We start from the raw sequence: 15,938 nt of genomic DNA on the forward strand, positions 1-15,938 counted from the left end.
TCAGCGCAATTAATTTAAATGATCGTGGCCCCTCCATTGTTCCTAAATTGGTTTTGAGTTGAATGCTTACATTGTATTATGGTAAACGAGCTATTTACGTGTTGGCCACATGCACTCCCACATTCTCCAATATGTATTGTTCATGTGTCGCCACACGTGAGGTAGGGAACGGGGGAGAGGAGGGGTTGGGGGGATGTTGGGAGAGTAAACCTCGAATTGAGATATTAAGCTTTGCAAAACAGTTGAAATAACCCGGTCTTTCCATTTGTTGCCAATTAATTTGGGTGTTCTAATAATCATTCTAACCAAAAACATGATACAAGTGCTAATTTATTAATTACTAGCTAGTAAAACTTAATTGAAAAGCCCTTACAATACTAATTTTCGTGTTACGTTTACAAATATGCAAGACACTATTGATTAGTGTGACAAGTGAACTTGACGGTGTTGTTCTTGGTTGATCTGTCTGAGTACTTGTGGAAGCAAATGGATTTGGTGGCATCATCAAGTTTTCAAGGCCTCTTCTAGCATTCTAACAACCGCTTTCATGGAAGGGCGATTCATTGGGTACCACTGGATGCACCAAAGTTTTCAAGGCATAACGCCCCTTGAACGTGCTCCGTGAATTTCAAGGTTATGGTGCGATAAGAACAACACGAAGTCAGGTTTCATGTATGAATGGTTCTCGGAAAATGACACAAACATTAATATGATATGAAATGTCTTTTGTTTTTGTAAGCCTGGGGCCTTGAATGGCATAATGCACCTATCAATCATCATTGTCATTGAATGGTCAAAGTCTTCCAAGGAAACTTGCAAGTAATTTACATCCAAACTCCAGAGCTTGATTGATGGTGAATTAGGGCATATTATATATACTAGCCTTCCTGCAATTTCGAGATAATATCCTAGGATCATTAGGCGTGTTGACCTCTTCTTCCGCTTTCCAATTACTTTAGTCTAAAGAAGCTGGCAAAATTGCACTGTAGAAATGAACAGTGTTTTGCACCACATTTCAGTTTATTTACAAGATTGCCACCGCCTCTCCAGTTTCAGATTGAACATTTCGATTTATTTACGAAATTGCCACCCTTCAGCGTGCACGTGTCGACCATCGTAGAAAGGGTGGGGGATGGAAGCAAACCCGATTTTGTTCCAGAGATCTCTTCGACGACAAGCCCATTTTGCTCCAGAGCTCTTCAACGACAAAGTCGATTCAGCGCCTCACTGTCGTACACCTCGCCTTCCCCTCGCCGTCGCACACCTCGCCTTACCTCGCCGCCGCACTCCTTACCAGAACTCGAATCAATGGTAACGTGCCAATTGTATATATTTTTCGTCGATTTTTATCATTATTCTGGAAATTAGGGTTTGATCTAAATTTGGTGTGGGAGGATTTGTGGACGGATTTCAGGGAGAGAGGCGTGGGATGGCAGGGAGGGGAAAGGAGAGGTAGGAGTGAGGCTGCCAAAAAGGGGGTTAGGGTTGATTTTTTATCCTCAAATCAATTGTTGTTGTCGGTGATTGAACGAGCATTGGTTAGAGGGGAACTTTCATTTCCTTTGTTTCTGAACCGGAATGGGGTCGATGGGACCATGCTCTGTTGCATGTTCAGATGAGTGATTTGAGGGATTTGGGGGTAGGGAGAGTGATTTCAGGGATTGGTAATCCCATCCCGTGTTTTCCCCTCATCTCTGTCACACTCAACCTCTCTCTAATCCTTTCTCTTTCTCTCTCTTTTAGACTCTTCCTTTCTCCCAACTGTCCATCTTTCTCAACTTTAGTGCTAACCCTAATTTGTTCTTTCATTCCTCAATTTTCTCCATCCGAGCAATGAAAAATCGAACTGGGTTTTCAGATTATTGATGCTTCACGGACAGAGAATGGAGAGAGTTGATTGAGGGAGTTGGTGAGTATGGGCTTGCACAGAGGGAAGAACGCAAAAAGAGAGAGAGAGAGAGAGAGGGAGAGGGTGGGAACGATTGCACAGAGACAAGGAGAGAGACAGAGAGAGATCGCAGAAAGAGGAGGATGACAAAAATTGAGGAGGAACCCATGTCTGCAGAGAGTGAGTAAGTTCTTAACCAAAGCTTATTTTCTCTAATTTTTGGCTATGCGACAACAAATTTCTGAAGCAGAAGAATCAAGGAACTGCGTTAGAATTTAATCCTAATTTTTTTCTCTTTGCATGACAAAAAACTACCAGGGAAGGAGGAGACTGCCAGAAATGTAAAACCCAGACATGAGAAGACAAGCAATGGCGGAGGAACCAAGGCTGTAGATCTTTGATAAAAGGTATAAATCCTTTTCGTTTCTGGTAGTTTACCGTCGCCTAAAAATGTGAAATTTAATATGGTGTTGATGAGAGTGTTTGAAGGCGGAAGAGCTGATCCTGTAATTTGATTTCTTTGTCACACTCGAAATCATTTATCAATTTTATTAAGTAATGTTTATATCTGCACCATCTTCTAACTTTTTTATAAATGTTTTAACCTTGATCTATTGTTTGATGATCGTTTTGTAGCACTGACAATATCATCGCTCTTTCCATTCCTTTATTTTTTTGGTGAGTGCTCACTTATTAATATTGTTGTTGCTTTTAGTTTTTAAATTTTATGAAAAATGCAACCTTCAAACCCTGTTGAAGTCGATTTGGTATCTCAAGATTCCAAATTATTGTTTGCAGATTAGGGATTTGCATATTGCTAAAAGAGAGGAAGACATTGGCTATTGTGCTGGATATGTAGCTGAGTTGATGATTGTCGCTACTTACCTTTTGTATTCTTCACCGTTTTGTTCCTTAACAAGTGTCTTTCTTTGAAGGGGCTTCATAGATGCTTGGCAGAGTCCTGACATCAATTTTTTAGGGAATGGTGGCTCATATTGACTCAGATGAAGCCCCTATTTATATATCCTAATCATTTTTATGTTCTATCTTTTCTGACTTGGATGATATTGATCAAATGAATGAGTTAGAAACTGAAAGTTACATTTGTTCCATCAATATGTTGATCAAATGGATGAGTTAGAAGCTGAAAATTACATTTGTTTCTTGCTACTTTTTATACTGAACAGATTTTGTGTATGTATAGTGCTTTATTTTCAAGGTTATTTCTCTCAACACCATGTGAATGTACAAATAGTTCTTTCCCAATTCAACCAATTTAAAAATTGGGATTTTAACTGATGTTCGTCCATGGTTCCTTACTTTCCAGATATTGAAACATGCATAAATTCACCTAGAAATTATTCATGTCAATGTCCCAAAGGATACAAACATGAAGGCATGGATGAAAAGAGTTGTATCAAAGACAACAAATGGTCAAAGGCCATTCTCCTCATTATTTCATTAGGGATGCATGTTTTTTTTTTCTCATGTTAATATATTGCATATACAAGCCTAAATTTATTTTATTGGAGCCACTTTTGGATCCAAAATTCTCATAAAGTATGTCATTGATGAAAGTTATATTCTGGTGTCTTTTAGTGATCTTCATGTTTTTTGTACAAAATAAGATTGTTAGCTTCTATGGTAAGCAGTGTTAACTATCAGGGATTTGTTTTCATATTGCATGAAATTTCCACTTTTTTTCATCTTTGAATAGTCTCAAGCACGGTAAATATAATAGCACTAGAAAGTGAGGAAATCCACTTTCTTTGGTCAGGTTGGATTCTCTACTATGACTACCATTTTTATCTCTAAACAAATTTTTAATGGTATGTATGATATAAAAGGGTAGATTTAACTATTTTGGTTTCTTTGTTCTCACGCTTTAGTGCCTCGAGTTTTAATTTTTCATAGTTGTGTGTGAGTTGTTTTCCAGTTACAATTTGGGTGCCATTGGCAACTTCTAGGGGACCAAAATTGTTTTCAGGTCAAAATACAGGAACCAAATTGTAACTAGACTAGGAGATTACATTACCAAAGTAGGAAAGTTCGGTCTTGATTCATAGTTTGGCAACATAAAATGTATGTAGGATGTTGTTTTGGAACCGCTTGGTAAGTGTTAAATACATCCTATAACATGACTGACTAACAAGCATGGTCGTTCAGATATACATGCAATTGAGATCACTGATTAAATCAGATTTCTTTTAAATGGAAGCAAATCTTGCCTATTAGGTGTTTGTGAAAATTCCCCAGAGAGTTAGAAACAAGGATATGATGCAAATCTGAATGTAGGCTGTTTTGGTATGTGTGTGTACGTATAGGGGTGTTATATTGATATGACATGCTGCCTAATTTATCTATTTTTCGACTTTTCGATTGTTCGATCAAAGAAGGAAGTTCAATTTATCAAGGATCAAGGTTTGGACTACTAGACAGCACGCCGACTTCGGTTTGAGGTATGGAAGTCTCGAGCTTGCAATCTTAAATTTCTGGTTCCCGAATAAGAAATATGCTCTATTTGATCCCGAATAAGAAATGACATAGGTTTATGGCTTCCATTGTTATTAAGTTGTATCCTTTTCTACTTGGGTTCTAAGAAACCATTATAATGAATTAATCAATTTTTTTATTCTAAGGAAGTATGTATTCATCATTGTTTTTTTTTTTTGAACAATTTCAATTAATATAATTATGACCATTTGTCTACTATTTTATATCTTCTGTTCTTTTTCCTTTTTGTAGACTCCCATTGCCATGTTGTTCTCTTGCTGCTAACTGATTTAGTTGGGGTATCTTAACAAGAGTGTTGTCTTTACGAAGTCTTTTTTGTTTTTTATTTTTGTGGTGTTACTTTTTACAGTGGGGATATTCCTTAATTTTTTTTCTTTAAAGTGAGGAAGATTTAACAACGCGTTTTTTTGTTTGTTTTGGTGGTGTTACTTTATGAATTTTTAGTTAGGAATATTTAACAATGCCTTTTTTTGTTTGCTTTACTTTGTTATGTCTTGATAAACGCAGGTTCAGCAACAGGTTGCTGAAATGATCACTTATATAGCCTCTACTGCAAAACAATTTCCTAAGAAATGTGTATTACTTTGTCTTCTGGGTGAGCGTTCTCTAATTTAGATTAGACATCGGGATTCGAAGCTTGGTTTGTTTTCTGTGTCTCCTTCACTGTATCTGTTCTGTGGATGAACAGGTAGATGTCAACTCTAGCATTTAATGGTGTTGTGCACTTTGACAGGTATATGTGAATGGCTCACAGAGATTTTCTGAATCTATAGATCCAGTGGGCCCTCATGACACTGTTATATCCAAACCAAAGTTTGGCGAATTTGATATATGTTGGATACAATGGCAATCCTGCTTCAGCTATCCATGTTACTAGAAGAAGATCAGAAGATCATAAAAGGCAAAAAACAGAAAGAAATGTTAGCTGCTTCGTTTTTTGTCCTAAAAATGCAGAAAAATCCCCTCTTCTAAATTCATTCATAGGAAGATATGGCTTTCCCCCTTCACTATACTCAACATAGTTATTGCTCCTGAAACTACCCAATTTTCTTTTCTTTTTTCTTTTCAAACTGAGACAAAGCTCACCGTGTCTGCTATCCCTTTCCTGTTTGACTCTGGTCTATCTTCTATTTTAGAAAATATTTGTGGCGACTATAGATTTAATCTTTCATTTTGCTTTGTTAATTTGTTGTTGCCAATTTTGACCTCAGGCCTTTCTCAAATAGCGAGACTATACCTACTGGTGAGCGTTATGCAGTGAATGTCATTAACCAGATTGGGGTAATTACTATCATATATAACACTTTTTGCTTTGAGAAAGGTAACGGGTAAGGGAGGTATGGGTATGGGTTTTTAGGGCCGGTTTCTAGGGAGGTGGTTTGGTGTCAGTGCCTTCACGGGATGGGGGTGTGTGATATGGGGGAGAGAGGAGAGGGTGTTGGTTCTGAAAAAACAAAGCAACATGTGGATTTCTGTCTTTCTATATCATGCTTATGTTGAAATGTTATACCTGCCAAAACCATTATGTTGAAATGTTGGATAGCTAAACGTTTTTTGTTGTTCTGTTTTTAGGACTTCATTAATCGTTTAGAAGCGCAGCCAATGATGTGAGAGCATAAGGGGAGCAAGCATGTGAGGTAATTTTTTGTGTTGAATTAAGTGGTTCTGAATTCAGTCAAACATTTGTGTGCAAGTTTGGTTTCTATATCTATCGCAATTCATGCTTGCAGTGATATTATTGTAACATCAAATCCTAAAATGTATTGTGTCAAGAACCAATAAAAGGAATGTAATGTGTAAGTGAGTTTGATTATTCAAATGCAAAATTTTTAATTTTTAGAATGAGAGTTGCAATTAAAATTAACGGAATGCTCAGCAGAAGTTTAATTGATTCAGTTTTGATAAATGATTGAAGGTTGCTCTATGATTCTTTTGCTGTTTTGATAATTATAAGTTTAGATAACGAAAGGGATAGAACGAAAATGAAAGCTTAGAATCTGGTGAATAATATGTTGGCATGTGTGTGTGTTCTCTTCAGGAGGATCGGTTGATGTTTTTAATTGTATAATTTATTTTCATTGGTCTAAATGCACGTCCGATTGCTTGCCTTCCCATAGATGGGTTAAGTTGGACATCCAGAAGAATTTGTTTGCATAGGAACTTTTTTTCTTCTTTTCGCTGTGATCTGTTTTGTTAAAGGTGATGATAAAGATTTATCAACATTGTTTGTTCGGAGTTAGGTGGAAATTGGGAGGGAGTAAATTGTGATTCTAAACAGGACCATCGTGAGATATTCTTTTAAACTATGATTTATATTCTTTGCTATAGTGCGGAAGACTTAGCTGCTTGAACAAGAACGACTGCTGCAGGGCGTTCTACATGTTTTTGGCTTTCAACATTTTTGCTTCAAGACTTAGCTGCTTGAACAAGAAAGAAACACCATCTTAACTGCAAGGCAAAATGTGTGGACTGGATGTTACTTCTGTTTCTTACTGAAACAGGCGTCTTGCATGTTTTTAGCTTTGCACGTTTGTGCTTGAAAACTTTGATGCTAGAATAAGAACGAAACAGTTTTTATGTTGCCTAACCTATAGGGTATATATTTTGCCACATTGACTACAGGGGCAAGATTTGTGTGAACTGTATGTTACTTCTGTTTATTAGGGAACCAAAACGTTCAATTTCGTCCTGTTCATTGTACAATGTCTTTTTATGTCAGCTCAGTTGAATGTATATAAAAACGAAGCTGCATATCGTACTGACCTCATTCACTCATCTATCCCTTTCTTCATTTATGATTATGTTGAATTTATTCAGGTAAAATGTATCTTATTCATGTAGTTCAAGGTGATGCATTCAAGTCCCGCATCAACGCGCGGGCACATTTTCTAGTTGGTTCTATGTTAGATGCCTACATACAAGACAGAATGTTCAGTTGTTGGGCCTAACGACCACATGTGCTTCCACGTCATCCCTTATGTTGGGACCATAAATCTCAAATCGGAAGATTAAACGGGGGGTATCAATTGGATTTTTGAAGAATTGTAAAGAGTTTAATAAAAATCATTTATTTAATGAATTTCTGTTTAAAGGTTGGCTTAAAAAATACACAATTCGGATCATCCGGCAACATTAACAAATGAGAAGGAGAGTCGAGAACATTCAAATGAAAAGGCTAACACCATTAATTATCGTTGGGTCTAAATACTGTAAGAGTTTTGAGACCCCTCTTGTCCCACATTGGGCAACAATATTTTTTCACTAGTCTTTATATAGGCTTATTCCTTTTTCTTAGTAATTAGAACTTGGACCATTTGGAAATGGATTGAAGGCTTGGGCCTTATGGTTGTGTGGATTAGGCTTGAATATAATATAGCCTAAATACAATTAATATTAATTAATCAATGGGGCACTTGGGGCCTTGGAATTTAAAATTAATCAGATTCATTAATTTTAATTTTCGGATTAAGTTTTTAATTAATTTATTACTTAAAAACGTTTTGATTAAAAGACACAGCTATTAGAAAGAGTTGTGTACTTTCAAATACACTAAACAAGTATTTGAAAGGGTGTGAAACAACCTATATATTTGCAATCACAATATCCAAGTAAATCATCTTTTCTTCCTCTTTTTCTTCTGTACGAAATTTCCAGAGAGTAAGCACACAAAGCAAATTTGCTAGAATTCTAGAATCCAGTGCGGGTTGTAGAATTAGGTAGTTGAATCCTGGTCGAGCAGACGTTGTAGAACCACAAGAACAAGAGTGGGACAAAAATACTGTTCGAAGGACATAGCTTTTACGCTAACCTCTACCTTCTGTGATCAAGCTTTTACGCTAACCTCTACCTTCTGTGATCAAGTTAGTATCATCGATATTCTTATATTAGTTTATGTATTTATTGTATAATTTCATTCTGCACATCAAGTATTTTTGGCTAATAAAATATTAGAATTTCAAGTTCTGTTTATTTTTGTTTATTTCTGAATTGTTCTCCAACAAATACGCCAATCAGTATTCATTGTGAATGGTCAAGTCTTCCAAGGAAACTTGTAAGTAATTTCATTCGAACTCCATAGTGTGATTAATTGGTGAAATTTCCCATTTGGACTTGGCAGAAATTGTAGTGCAGTTTCTGGATTGACCTGCCAAAATTCCAGGACTATTAGGCGTGTTGTCTCTCACTATGAGAAACCACATGGGTTCAGCACACTTAATTTGAATGATTGTGGCCCCTCCATTGTTCTAAATTGGTTTTGAGTTGAATGCTTACATTGTATTATGGTAAACGAGCTATTCACGTGTTGGCCACATGCACTCCCACGTCCTCCGATATGTATTGTTCATGTGTCGTCGTCACACGTGAGGTAGGGGAAGGAGGGAGGGGGAAAGGGGAAGGGGGAGAGGAGGTGGGGATGTTGGGAGCGTAAATCTTGAATTAAGATATTAAAGCCTTGTGTAACAGTTGAAATGATCCGGTCTTTCCATTCGTTGCCAATTAGTTTTGGGTTGGCTTCTCATGTTCTAATAATCATATAACCAAAAACATGATACAATTGCTTCTTTACTAACTACTAGCTAGTAAAACTTAATTGAAAAGCACTTACAATACTAATTTTCGTGCTACTTTACAAATATGCAAGACACTACTGATTAGTGTGACAAGTTAACTTGACAGTGTTGTTCTTGGTTGATCTGTCTGAGTACTTGTGGAAGCAAATGGATTTGGTGGCATCATCAAGTTTTCAAGGCCTCCTTCTAGCATTCTAACAACCGCTTTCATGGAAGGGCGATTCACCGGGTACCACTGGATGCACCAAAGTGCCACAGTCACTAGTTTCTTAGCAATCTGAGCATCTTCATCAGTATCTAGCTTCAAATCCAACGCTTGTCCTTGAACTAGACAATTGTAAACCAATTCCGGAAAGTAGACGTCACTGGTTCCAGATGTAAGAGCAGGTTGTTTTCTGGATCCAACAATTTCAAGCACCAGCATACCGAAACTGTACACATCTGACTTGTGGGACACGCTCCCGAAGTTCCCATTGAACACTTCGGGTGCAATGTAGCCCACGGTGCCTCTAGCAGCTGTCATAGATATGATACTGTCTTCCTTGGAACAGAGTTTAGCAAGACCAAAATCCGAGATCTTAGGATTGAAATCATGGTCTAACAGTATGTTATGAGGTTTGATATCAAAGTGGAGGATCATGCGGTCGCACCCTTGGTGAAGATACTCTATTCCCTTTGCTGTACCATTGACGATGTTGTGAAGTTTCTGCCAATCAAACGAAGTGTTGTTGGATTGATCTTTAAATGTGATGAAGTTCTCTAGGGACCCGTTTTGCATGAGCTCGTAAATAAGCGCACGCTTGCCTCCTTCGGCAGAAAACCCAAGTAGGCGAACCACATTGACATGGTGAATTCTGCCAATGGTTCCCACTTCATTAACAAAATCTTCTCCGTTTCCTTTCGAATCACTGAGGACTTTTACGGCGACTAGAACTCCATTAGTTGGAAGCTCTCCGCTGTAAACACTTCCAAAACTTCCTTCGCCTAACTTCTTCTTGAATCCATTTGTCATCTTTTTAATATTGGCGTAGGAGTATCTTGTTGGTACGTGAGATTTGTGATCCTTTAGGAACCTTTCAACCTTCAGTTGATTCTCCTTTTCCTGTTTTCTCTTTGATTGTTTTACATAGAAGAAAACTGCTACTGCTGCCATTGCCGATATTAGAACAAAAGAAGCTAAGCTTGCTCCCACAATAATCGACCTCCGAGTTGATAGAAAACCTGAAATTACAAGAGTTAAACAAATTGAGCTGGTCAGGAATGGAATTTTAAGAATTCGCCTTGGCTGGCAGCAGGTAGAGTACTAGCATAACCTTTTGGTTTTGGCCCTTTTGGGAATGGTAGCGCTTGTGGGGGTTCTCGAACGATAGGGTAAGGATGACACTCCATCCGGTTGCTGGTGTCATTGAATTCACACGATCCTGTTCCTTCTGTACAGTTTCGACATTGCGGGAAATAACTTTTGAATTTCCATTTCAGCAGTAAAACATTGTCCGGCTCACATTGATCACCATCATCCACTCTTCGTAGCGGAAGGTATAGTTGTTTCAAGGTACCGCAAGTTCTGAACGGCAGCTCAGTGACAGAAGCTGATGGCGAAACAGCCAGAACTTGATGATGTCCGACACTAAGACATGTGATTGGTAATGGTATGTAGGAGCTCCCCGTGTTCAAGGTTTGTGTCGTGGAACAATTCAAGAGCGTAAATTTCTCCAACTGGGGACGATACATGCCATATGAGTAAGGGTCATAATCATATGGGTAACTAGGACGAATGTTATAGTCGGCACAGTTGAAACGGTTGTTGTACATCCCGGAAATGACATATACCATCCTGGGATCGCTAGTAGGTATTGCCTGAGAAGGTATTGGTTCAAAGAGCGAGGTGGTGGAGATTGTAAAATTAAGAAGGCGTCTTGGAAGGCAACCCTCTTCATCATCGTAGACGTTGAAAGTTTGTCTGTCGTAATCGACACTTTGGATGGCAAACAGTCCTGATGATGAGGAGAGCTGAATCATTGTCTTGCTTTTTAAGCAAGAAACCTCAAACTCTGGATGGCCACAGTCAAGGGGGTGGTCTTTCAGACGGAAGGGAAACTTGATGAGGGGGCCGGCGTCGCTACAGTTTGAAACCGGGCAGATAGCGGCACGATCATAAGCTGCTGCTTCGCTTGGAGCGACGTTAATCGCCATGGAGAAGACGATTACTAGCAAGGAAAACGCAGGTACAAGGAGCAGGCTATCCACCATCTTTACTCTTCAGGCAGACCAGTGCAAGAACTGTTATTTTGAAAGTTTTGCCTTTAGTGTAAGTTTTCTTGTATATTTACATGGATCAATTTCTTCAGTGTTGAAATTTACTTATCATTTAGACTAGTCGTTGGTCAATTATGTATATTTTAATGGGGATGCTACCGACCTTTCGGACTTTTGTCATTCCACCATCCATCTCTTCTGTTTAGGGATGGAAATTTTTCCCAAAAATCCCAAATCAAACAAAAAAAATTCCGATCTTATACCTAAACTTCTCACACCAATAATACCGAAATTTTTAAGATCCATACCAAACCGATCTCGAACTTTTCGGTATGGGAATCGAGATTACATATTCAATAATTTGGGAATCCTAAACTTAACCTATATATATATATATATATTTATTTATTTATTTATTTATTTTGGTTACATGAATGTTGAATGTTGAATTTAAGTAGTTTGATTGCAGATTATATTAGAAATAGAAGTATGAAATTATTTAGTTTGGAACTTTGGCACATCAATTTGACTTGGTAGGAATGAATTGGTATGAAATTTCAAAATAATATAAGTTAAAAAGCTTAAATTTCAATTGATATGAAATTATAGAACAAAATTTTAGGTGAAAAGCCCAAATTTTTTAGTCAATAGTCCAAAATTTTCAAATTTCAACCCAAAAGCCCAACCCGAAAATTGGGAATACCGAAAATTCGGTTTGTGATTGGTCTTCAAATTCTCGTTCCTAAAATTTTTGGCTTGGGATTCGGGATCCCATATTCGGTTTGGGTCTTTGGGATCACATACCAAACCACGCCTACTTTTTATCTTGCAATATCATACAATAATTGAAATCGTCTTTTTTCTAGTTCACCATTTAACTTTGCAAAAAACAGCCAAATAAAAAATTGTTGGTTTTGAATCTTTGATTAATGTTGTTAGAATTACACGGTTCATCTATTTATTAAATAACCATTAGATGAGTAAATGATTCCAAATCTATTAATTTTTAGCAGAGTTAATTTTTAAAAGATGCTCTAGAAAATAGATGAATTGGGTCTATCACGTCACATTGTAACAAAGTAAGTATAGCCTAGAAGGTAGCACGAAAGGTTTCTGCTAGCATTACTGTATTCTTAATTGTCATCTTTCTAATTTAACTTTCCATGCAAGTGCAAGCAACTAGTTTCTCCCTTGACCAAATTTAACTTTTTTGGCGAGGGCAAGGGCCTGTTTGGTATTCTATTTGAAAATTTTTATCATTTTCTAAAACATTTTTTAAGAACATTTCCTGAAAACAATTTTCTTTAAGATTCAAAAACTTGATTTGTTTGCGATTTAAAATTTTTAAATCTTACGACTTAAATGATCTAAAAAGAGGGGGTCGCAAGAGAGAGAAAGAGAAGAGAGGAGGAAAGGAAGTAAGAGAAGATTGAAGAAAAGAGAAAGAAGAGAGAAGATGAGATGAGATAGAGAGGAAGATGAGTGAGAGAAAGAACCGAAAGAATGAAGATAACTAATTGGAGGAGAGATGAAAAAAGTTATAAAAATAAATAAAAATAAAAAATAAAAAAAAGAGGAGAGAGAAAGAAGAAAAGAGAGAGATAGATTTGAAGTGGGAGGGGAGAAGGGAAAGAAAAGAAATTAAGAAATTTAAGTTTAAAAATTCTAAAAACTCATTTTTTATGTTTTTAAATAATAGACTATATTTTTTGAGCTAGTTTTGAGCTCAGTTTTTAAAATAGTTCTACCAAACAAGTTTTTAAAGCTTAAAACTTGAAAATTGTTTTTTAGTTTAAAAAGTTGAATTCAAGTAAAGTATCAAATATGTTCTAAGTTTCTTTCTTGACCAATTTTTAATTGTCATCTTTCGAATTTAACCTTCCTGGCAAGTGCAAGCGACTCGGTTTCTTCTTTGACCAAATTTCCATGTGTAATATGCAGAATTCAGCCCGAAACTTGTAAGGAGATGAGTTTTCCCTCTTTTTCTTCCTCCTCAATTCCGTTCATCTCATCGCTTACTACAATGCTGAGAAGAATCCGGTTACTAACATGTGTTATAGCTATCAGCTTTGTAGTGTGTCATGATGCTAAGGAAGAAGAAAACTGTCGGAGGCATGCTTCATGTGGAGATCTTCTAGACATTCGATACCCTTTCAGCCTGAGAACCGGTTCTGAAGTTAATTGCCCCGGCTATCCAGCTGAGCTATCGTGCGACCATAACCGCACTACCTTAAATCTCTTCAATGCTACATATTATGTCAAAGCTCCAATCAACTATGAGGGTCGTACAATCCATGTTGTAGATCCTGGCTTGCTAAACGATACTTGCCCTTTCGGGCCACTCAACTGGTTAACGGTTGAGAACTTTAGCCGACTTCCATATGGATATCACGGGCCAGATGATTACCGTTATGGATATTACGCACCAGTTCGTTACCTTCCTCAACACCGTTATCTACCCTTCTTCGATTGCTTGTTACCAGTTGAGTCTCCGGATTACGTAAAACTGAACTGCAGTAATACTAACTCATCATCTGCTACAACATCACAATCTTATATTTTGGTGAAAGATGAGGTGAACAATCTTCGACCCTCTTGTACTCTGACCGGAGTCGTTATGTCTTCTTATACTATCCCAGTAGATGGAAGTGGCCTTTCAGATTCTTTCATCCGTGATCATTTGAGAAATGGTATAGAGCTCTCGTGGGTTGGATTTCTCCCCGACAGCTACTGCTACACCCGATACCAATCCCTCCACTGTGAGTATGGTTGCATCAGTTTGGCGAATGGTCACGAATTCAAGTTAATTTTATATGAATATGAAGATTTTTTCTCCAATATCTCTTACTGAGACTAGTTAACTTTTGCAGGTTTCGGTGAAGACATGAAGAAGGGTAAGTTTTGACTAACACCACATTTTCTACTAGCTAATGTTACAAGATTGCTCTTAAAATTGCTTTGTGTAATTCTTTCCCTTCGTTCTGTTTTCGCACAGGTCTCATAGAAGCCGCCAAGATCATCGGTAAGTCTTTTTCAAGAATGTTTATGATGTTCAGATAGCTGAAATTAAAATCAAAAGAATATGAGATAGAAAAGGAACAAGTATCCATTTTTAGGCACTTGCTACTATTATAAATGAAACTAAAGTGCCTTCGGAACTAGTATTGCACGGTGGATTTTGAAAACTTAAGTTCCAATTACAGGATGAACTTCTAATACCCCCTGTATTCTTATGGCAGGACCGTTTCTGATGGCGCGAATGATACTCGGCGTTGTTGTTTTGTTGGGTTTCTGTTGCTACAAACTGTACTGGAAAAAGTTCCCCAAGCATGAAGCAGTTGAAGAATACTTGCTTGCTTGCAAGAATCGAATAACAAGGTACTCGTATTCGGATATTAAGAAAATGACGATAGAGTTAAAAATTAAAGTCAGACAAAAGGGCTTCTGGAAAAAGTTCCTGAATGATGCAGTTCAAAAGTTCTTGGATGCATGCAAGAATGTTAAGAGAAGAAAGTACTTTTATTCAGACGTCAAGATGATTGTAGTTTCTTTAAAACAACTGAGTCAAGGAGTGTATTCGAAAAAATTCCAAAAGGATGAGGCGGTTGAAGAATTCTTGAATGCATACAAGAATCTTATGCCGAGAAGGTATTCGTATTCAGATATTAAGAAGATTACAATCGATTTCAAAGATAAACTCGGTCAGGGGGGCTTTGGTTCAGTCTTCAAAGGAGAGCTTTCCGGTGGTCATCTTGTTGCAGTCAAGATGTTGAGTGGCTCCAAAGGTGAAGGGCTAGATTTCATCAGTGAAGTTGCCACAATTGGAAGAATTCATCATGTCAATGTGGTGCAACTAATTGGATTTTGTTCTGAGGGATCCAAAAGAGCTCTTGTTTACGACTTCATGCCTAATGGATCCCTCGAAAAACATATATTTTCGGAGAAGGAAACAGGCGTTGTTCTTGGTTGGGATAGAATGCATGAGATAGCTCTTGGGGTGGCTTGTGCGATCGAATATCTGCACCAGGGATGTGATATGCAAATCCTGCACTTCGACATCAAACCTCACAACATTCTTCTTGACGGAAACTACACTGCTAAAATTTCCGACTTTGGTCTTGCGAGACTTTACCCTAGAGATCATAACACTCTTTCTATTACTGCTCCAAGAGGCACCATGGGATACATAGCTCCAGAAATGTTCTACAGAATCCTTGGAAGCGTTTCGTACAAAGCTGATGTTTATAGCTTCGGAATGTTGCTAATGGAAATGGCCGGTCGGAGGAAGAACTTGAATGCACATGCACAAAATTCAAGCCAAATATACCTCCCTTCCTGGATTTATGATCAAGTAGAAAAGGGATTGAGTGTTGAAATTGTGGATGCCTGTGAGAACGATAAGAAAGTAGCCAAGAAGATGTTCATGGTTGCGTTGTGGTGCATACAATTGAAGCCGGTGGATCGCCCTTCCATGAGCAAAGTCGTAGAGATGCTTGAAGGTGAAGTCGAAGCCCTACAGATGCCTCCGAGACCTTTCTTCTGTCCCCAAGAGATGCCGACGGAGGATCCGCCTGGTGGCACGGACAGTGAAGAGGAAACGATCTCCATGGTATAAGGCAAATGCAATGCCGAATTCCACGACTTCCGTGTTGTATCACTGAAGTCGAGGATTCTTAGTCTTTTATAAGAAACATTTTAATTGTGTTCAT

At 37.8% G+C, this 15,938-nt stretch overlaps 2 protein-coding genes and 1 long non-coding RNA gene across 8 annotated transcripts; 2 read left to right on the top strand and 1 right to left on the bottom strand.

Moving 5' to 3' along the window:
- The first annotated feature begins 922 nt into the window (after nucleotides 1–922).
- Nucleotides 923–7,576, top strand: LOC137745906 (uncharacterized). Of its 6 annotated transcripts, XR_011069739.1 has the most exons (9): nucleotides 923–1,311; nucleotides 1,859–2,072; nucleotides 2,207–2,295; nucleotides 2,525–2,566; nucleotides 2,687–4,347; nucleotides 4,910–4,997; nucleotides 5,136–5,683; nucleotides 5,975–6,039; nucleotides 6,731–7,573. It is a non-coding gene; the product is annotated as an uncharacterized lncRNA (long non-coding RNA). The 6 variants fall into 6 exon arrangements; XR_011069738.1 differs by having other exon boundaries at nucleotides 2,687–4,997; nucleotides 6,731–7,575; XR_011069737.1 differs by having other exon boundaries at nucleotides 4,910–5,683; nucleotides 6,731–7,574.
- A 1,304-nt stretch (nucleotides 7,577–8,880) lies between these two features.
- Nucleotides 8,881–11,378, bottom strand: LOC137745903 (rust resistance kinase Lr10-like). The gene is made up of 2 exons (XM_068485940.1): nucleotides 10,287–11,378; nucleotides 8,881–10,194 (listed from the first exon to the last, which is right to left on the bottom strand). Exons 1-2 carry the CDS (start codon nucleotides 11,221–11,223, stop codon nucleotides 9,068–9,070), a joined length of 2,064 nt encoding a protein of 687 aa, XP_068342041.1. The 5' UTR covers nucleotides 11,224–11,378; the 3' UTR covers nucleotides 8,881–9,067.
- Nucleotides 11,379–13,183: 1,805 nt separating this feature from the next.
- On the top strand, nucleotides 13,184–15,848 carry LOC137745902 (LEAF RUST 10 DISEASE-RESISTANCE LOCUS RECEPTOR-LIKE PROTEIN KINASE-like 2.8). Its single transcript, XM_068485939.1, has 4 exons — nucleotides 13,184–13,988; nucleotides 14,100–14,123; nucleotides 14,225–14,251; nucleotides 14,469–15,848. The coding sequence occupies exons 1-4, from the start codon at nucleotides 13,196–13,198 to the stop codon at nucleotides 15,842–15,844; spliced, it is 2,220 nt and encodes a 739-aa protein (XP_068342040.1). The 5' UTR covers nucleotides 13,184–13,195; the 3' UTR covers nucleotides 15,845–15,848.
- Nucleotides 15,849–15,938: the final 90 nt, after the last annotated feature.

This window comes from Pyrus communis, chromosome 9 (assembly GCF_963583255.1).
Source record: "Pyrus communis chromosome 9, drPyrComm1.1, whole genome shotgun sequence".
Classification (NCBI taxonomy): Eukaryota; Viridiplantae; Streptophyta; class Magnoliopsida; order Rosales; family Rosaceae; genus Pyrus; species Pyrus communis.

Bases quoted from the DNA above. Each gene is read 5' to 3' on its own strand.
- LOC137745903 (XM_068485940.1), bottom strand. From the start codon at position 11,223: ATGGTGGATAGCCTGCTCCTTGTACCTGCGTTTTCCTTGCTAGTAATC. The intron at 10,195-10,286 runs GTTATGCTAGTA...TTGTAATTTCAG, and splicing joins AAAAGGGCCAAAACCAAAAG to GTTTTCTATCAACTCGGAGG.
- LOC137745902 (XM_068485939.1), top strand. From the start codon at position 13,196: ATGAGTTTTCCCTCTTTTTCTTCCTCCTCAATTCCGTTCATCTCATCG. The intron at 14,124-14,224 runs GTAAGTTTTGAC...GTTTTCGCACAG, and splicing joins CGGTGAAGACATGAAGAAGG to GTCTCATAGAAGCCGCCAAG. The intron at 14,252-14,468 runs GTAAGTCTTTTT...TTCTTATGGCAG, and splicing joins AGAAGCCGCCAAGATCATCG to GACCGTTTCTGATGGCGCGA.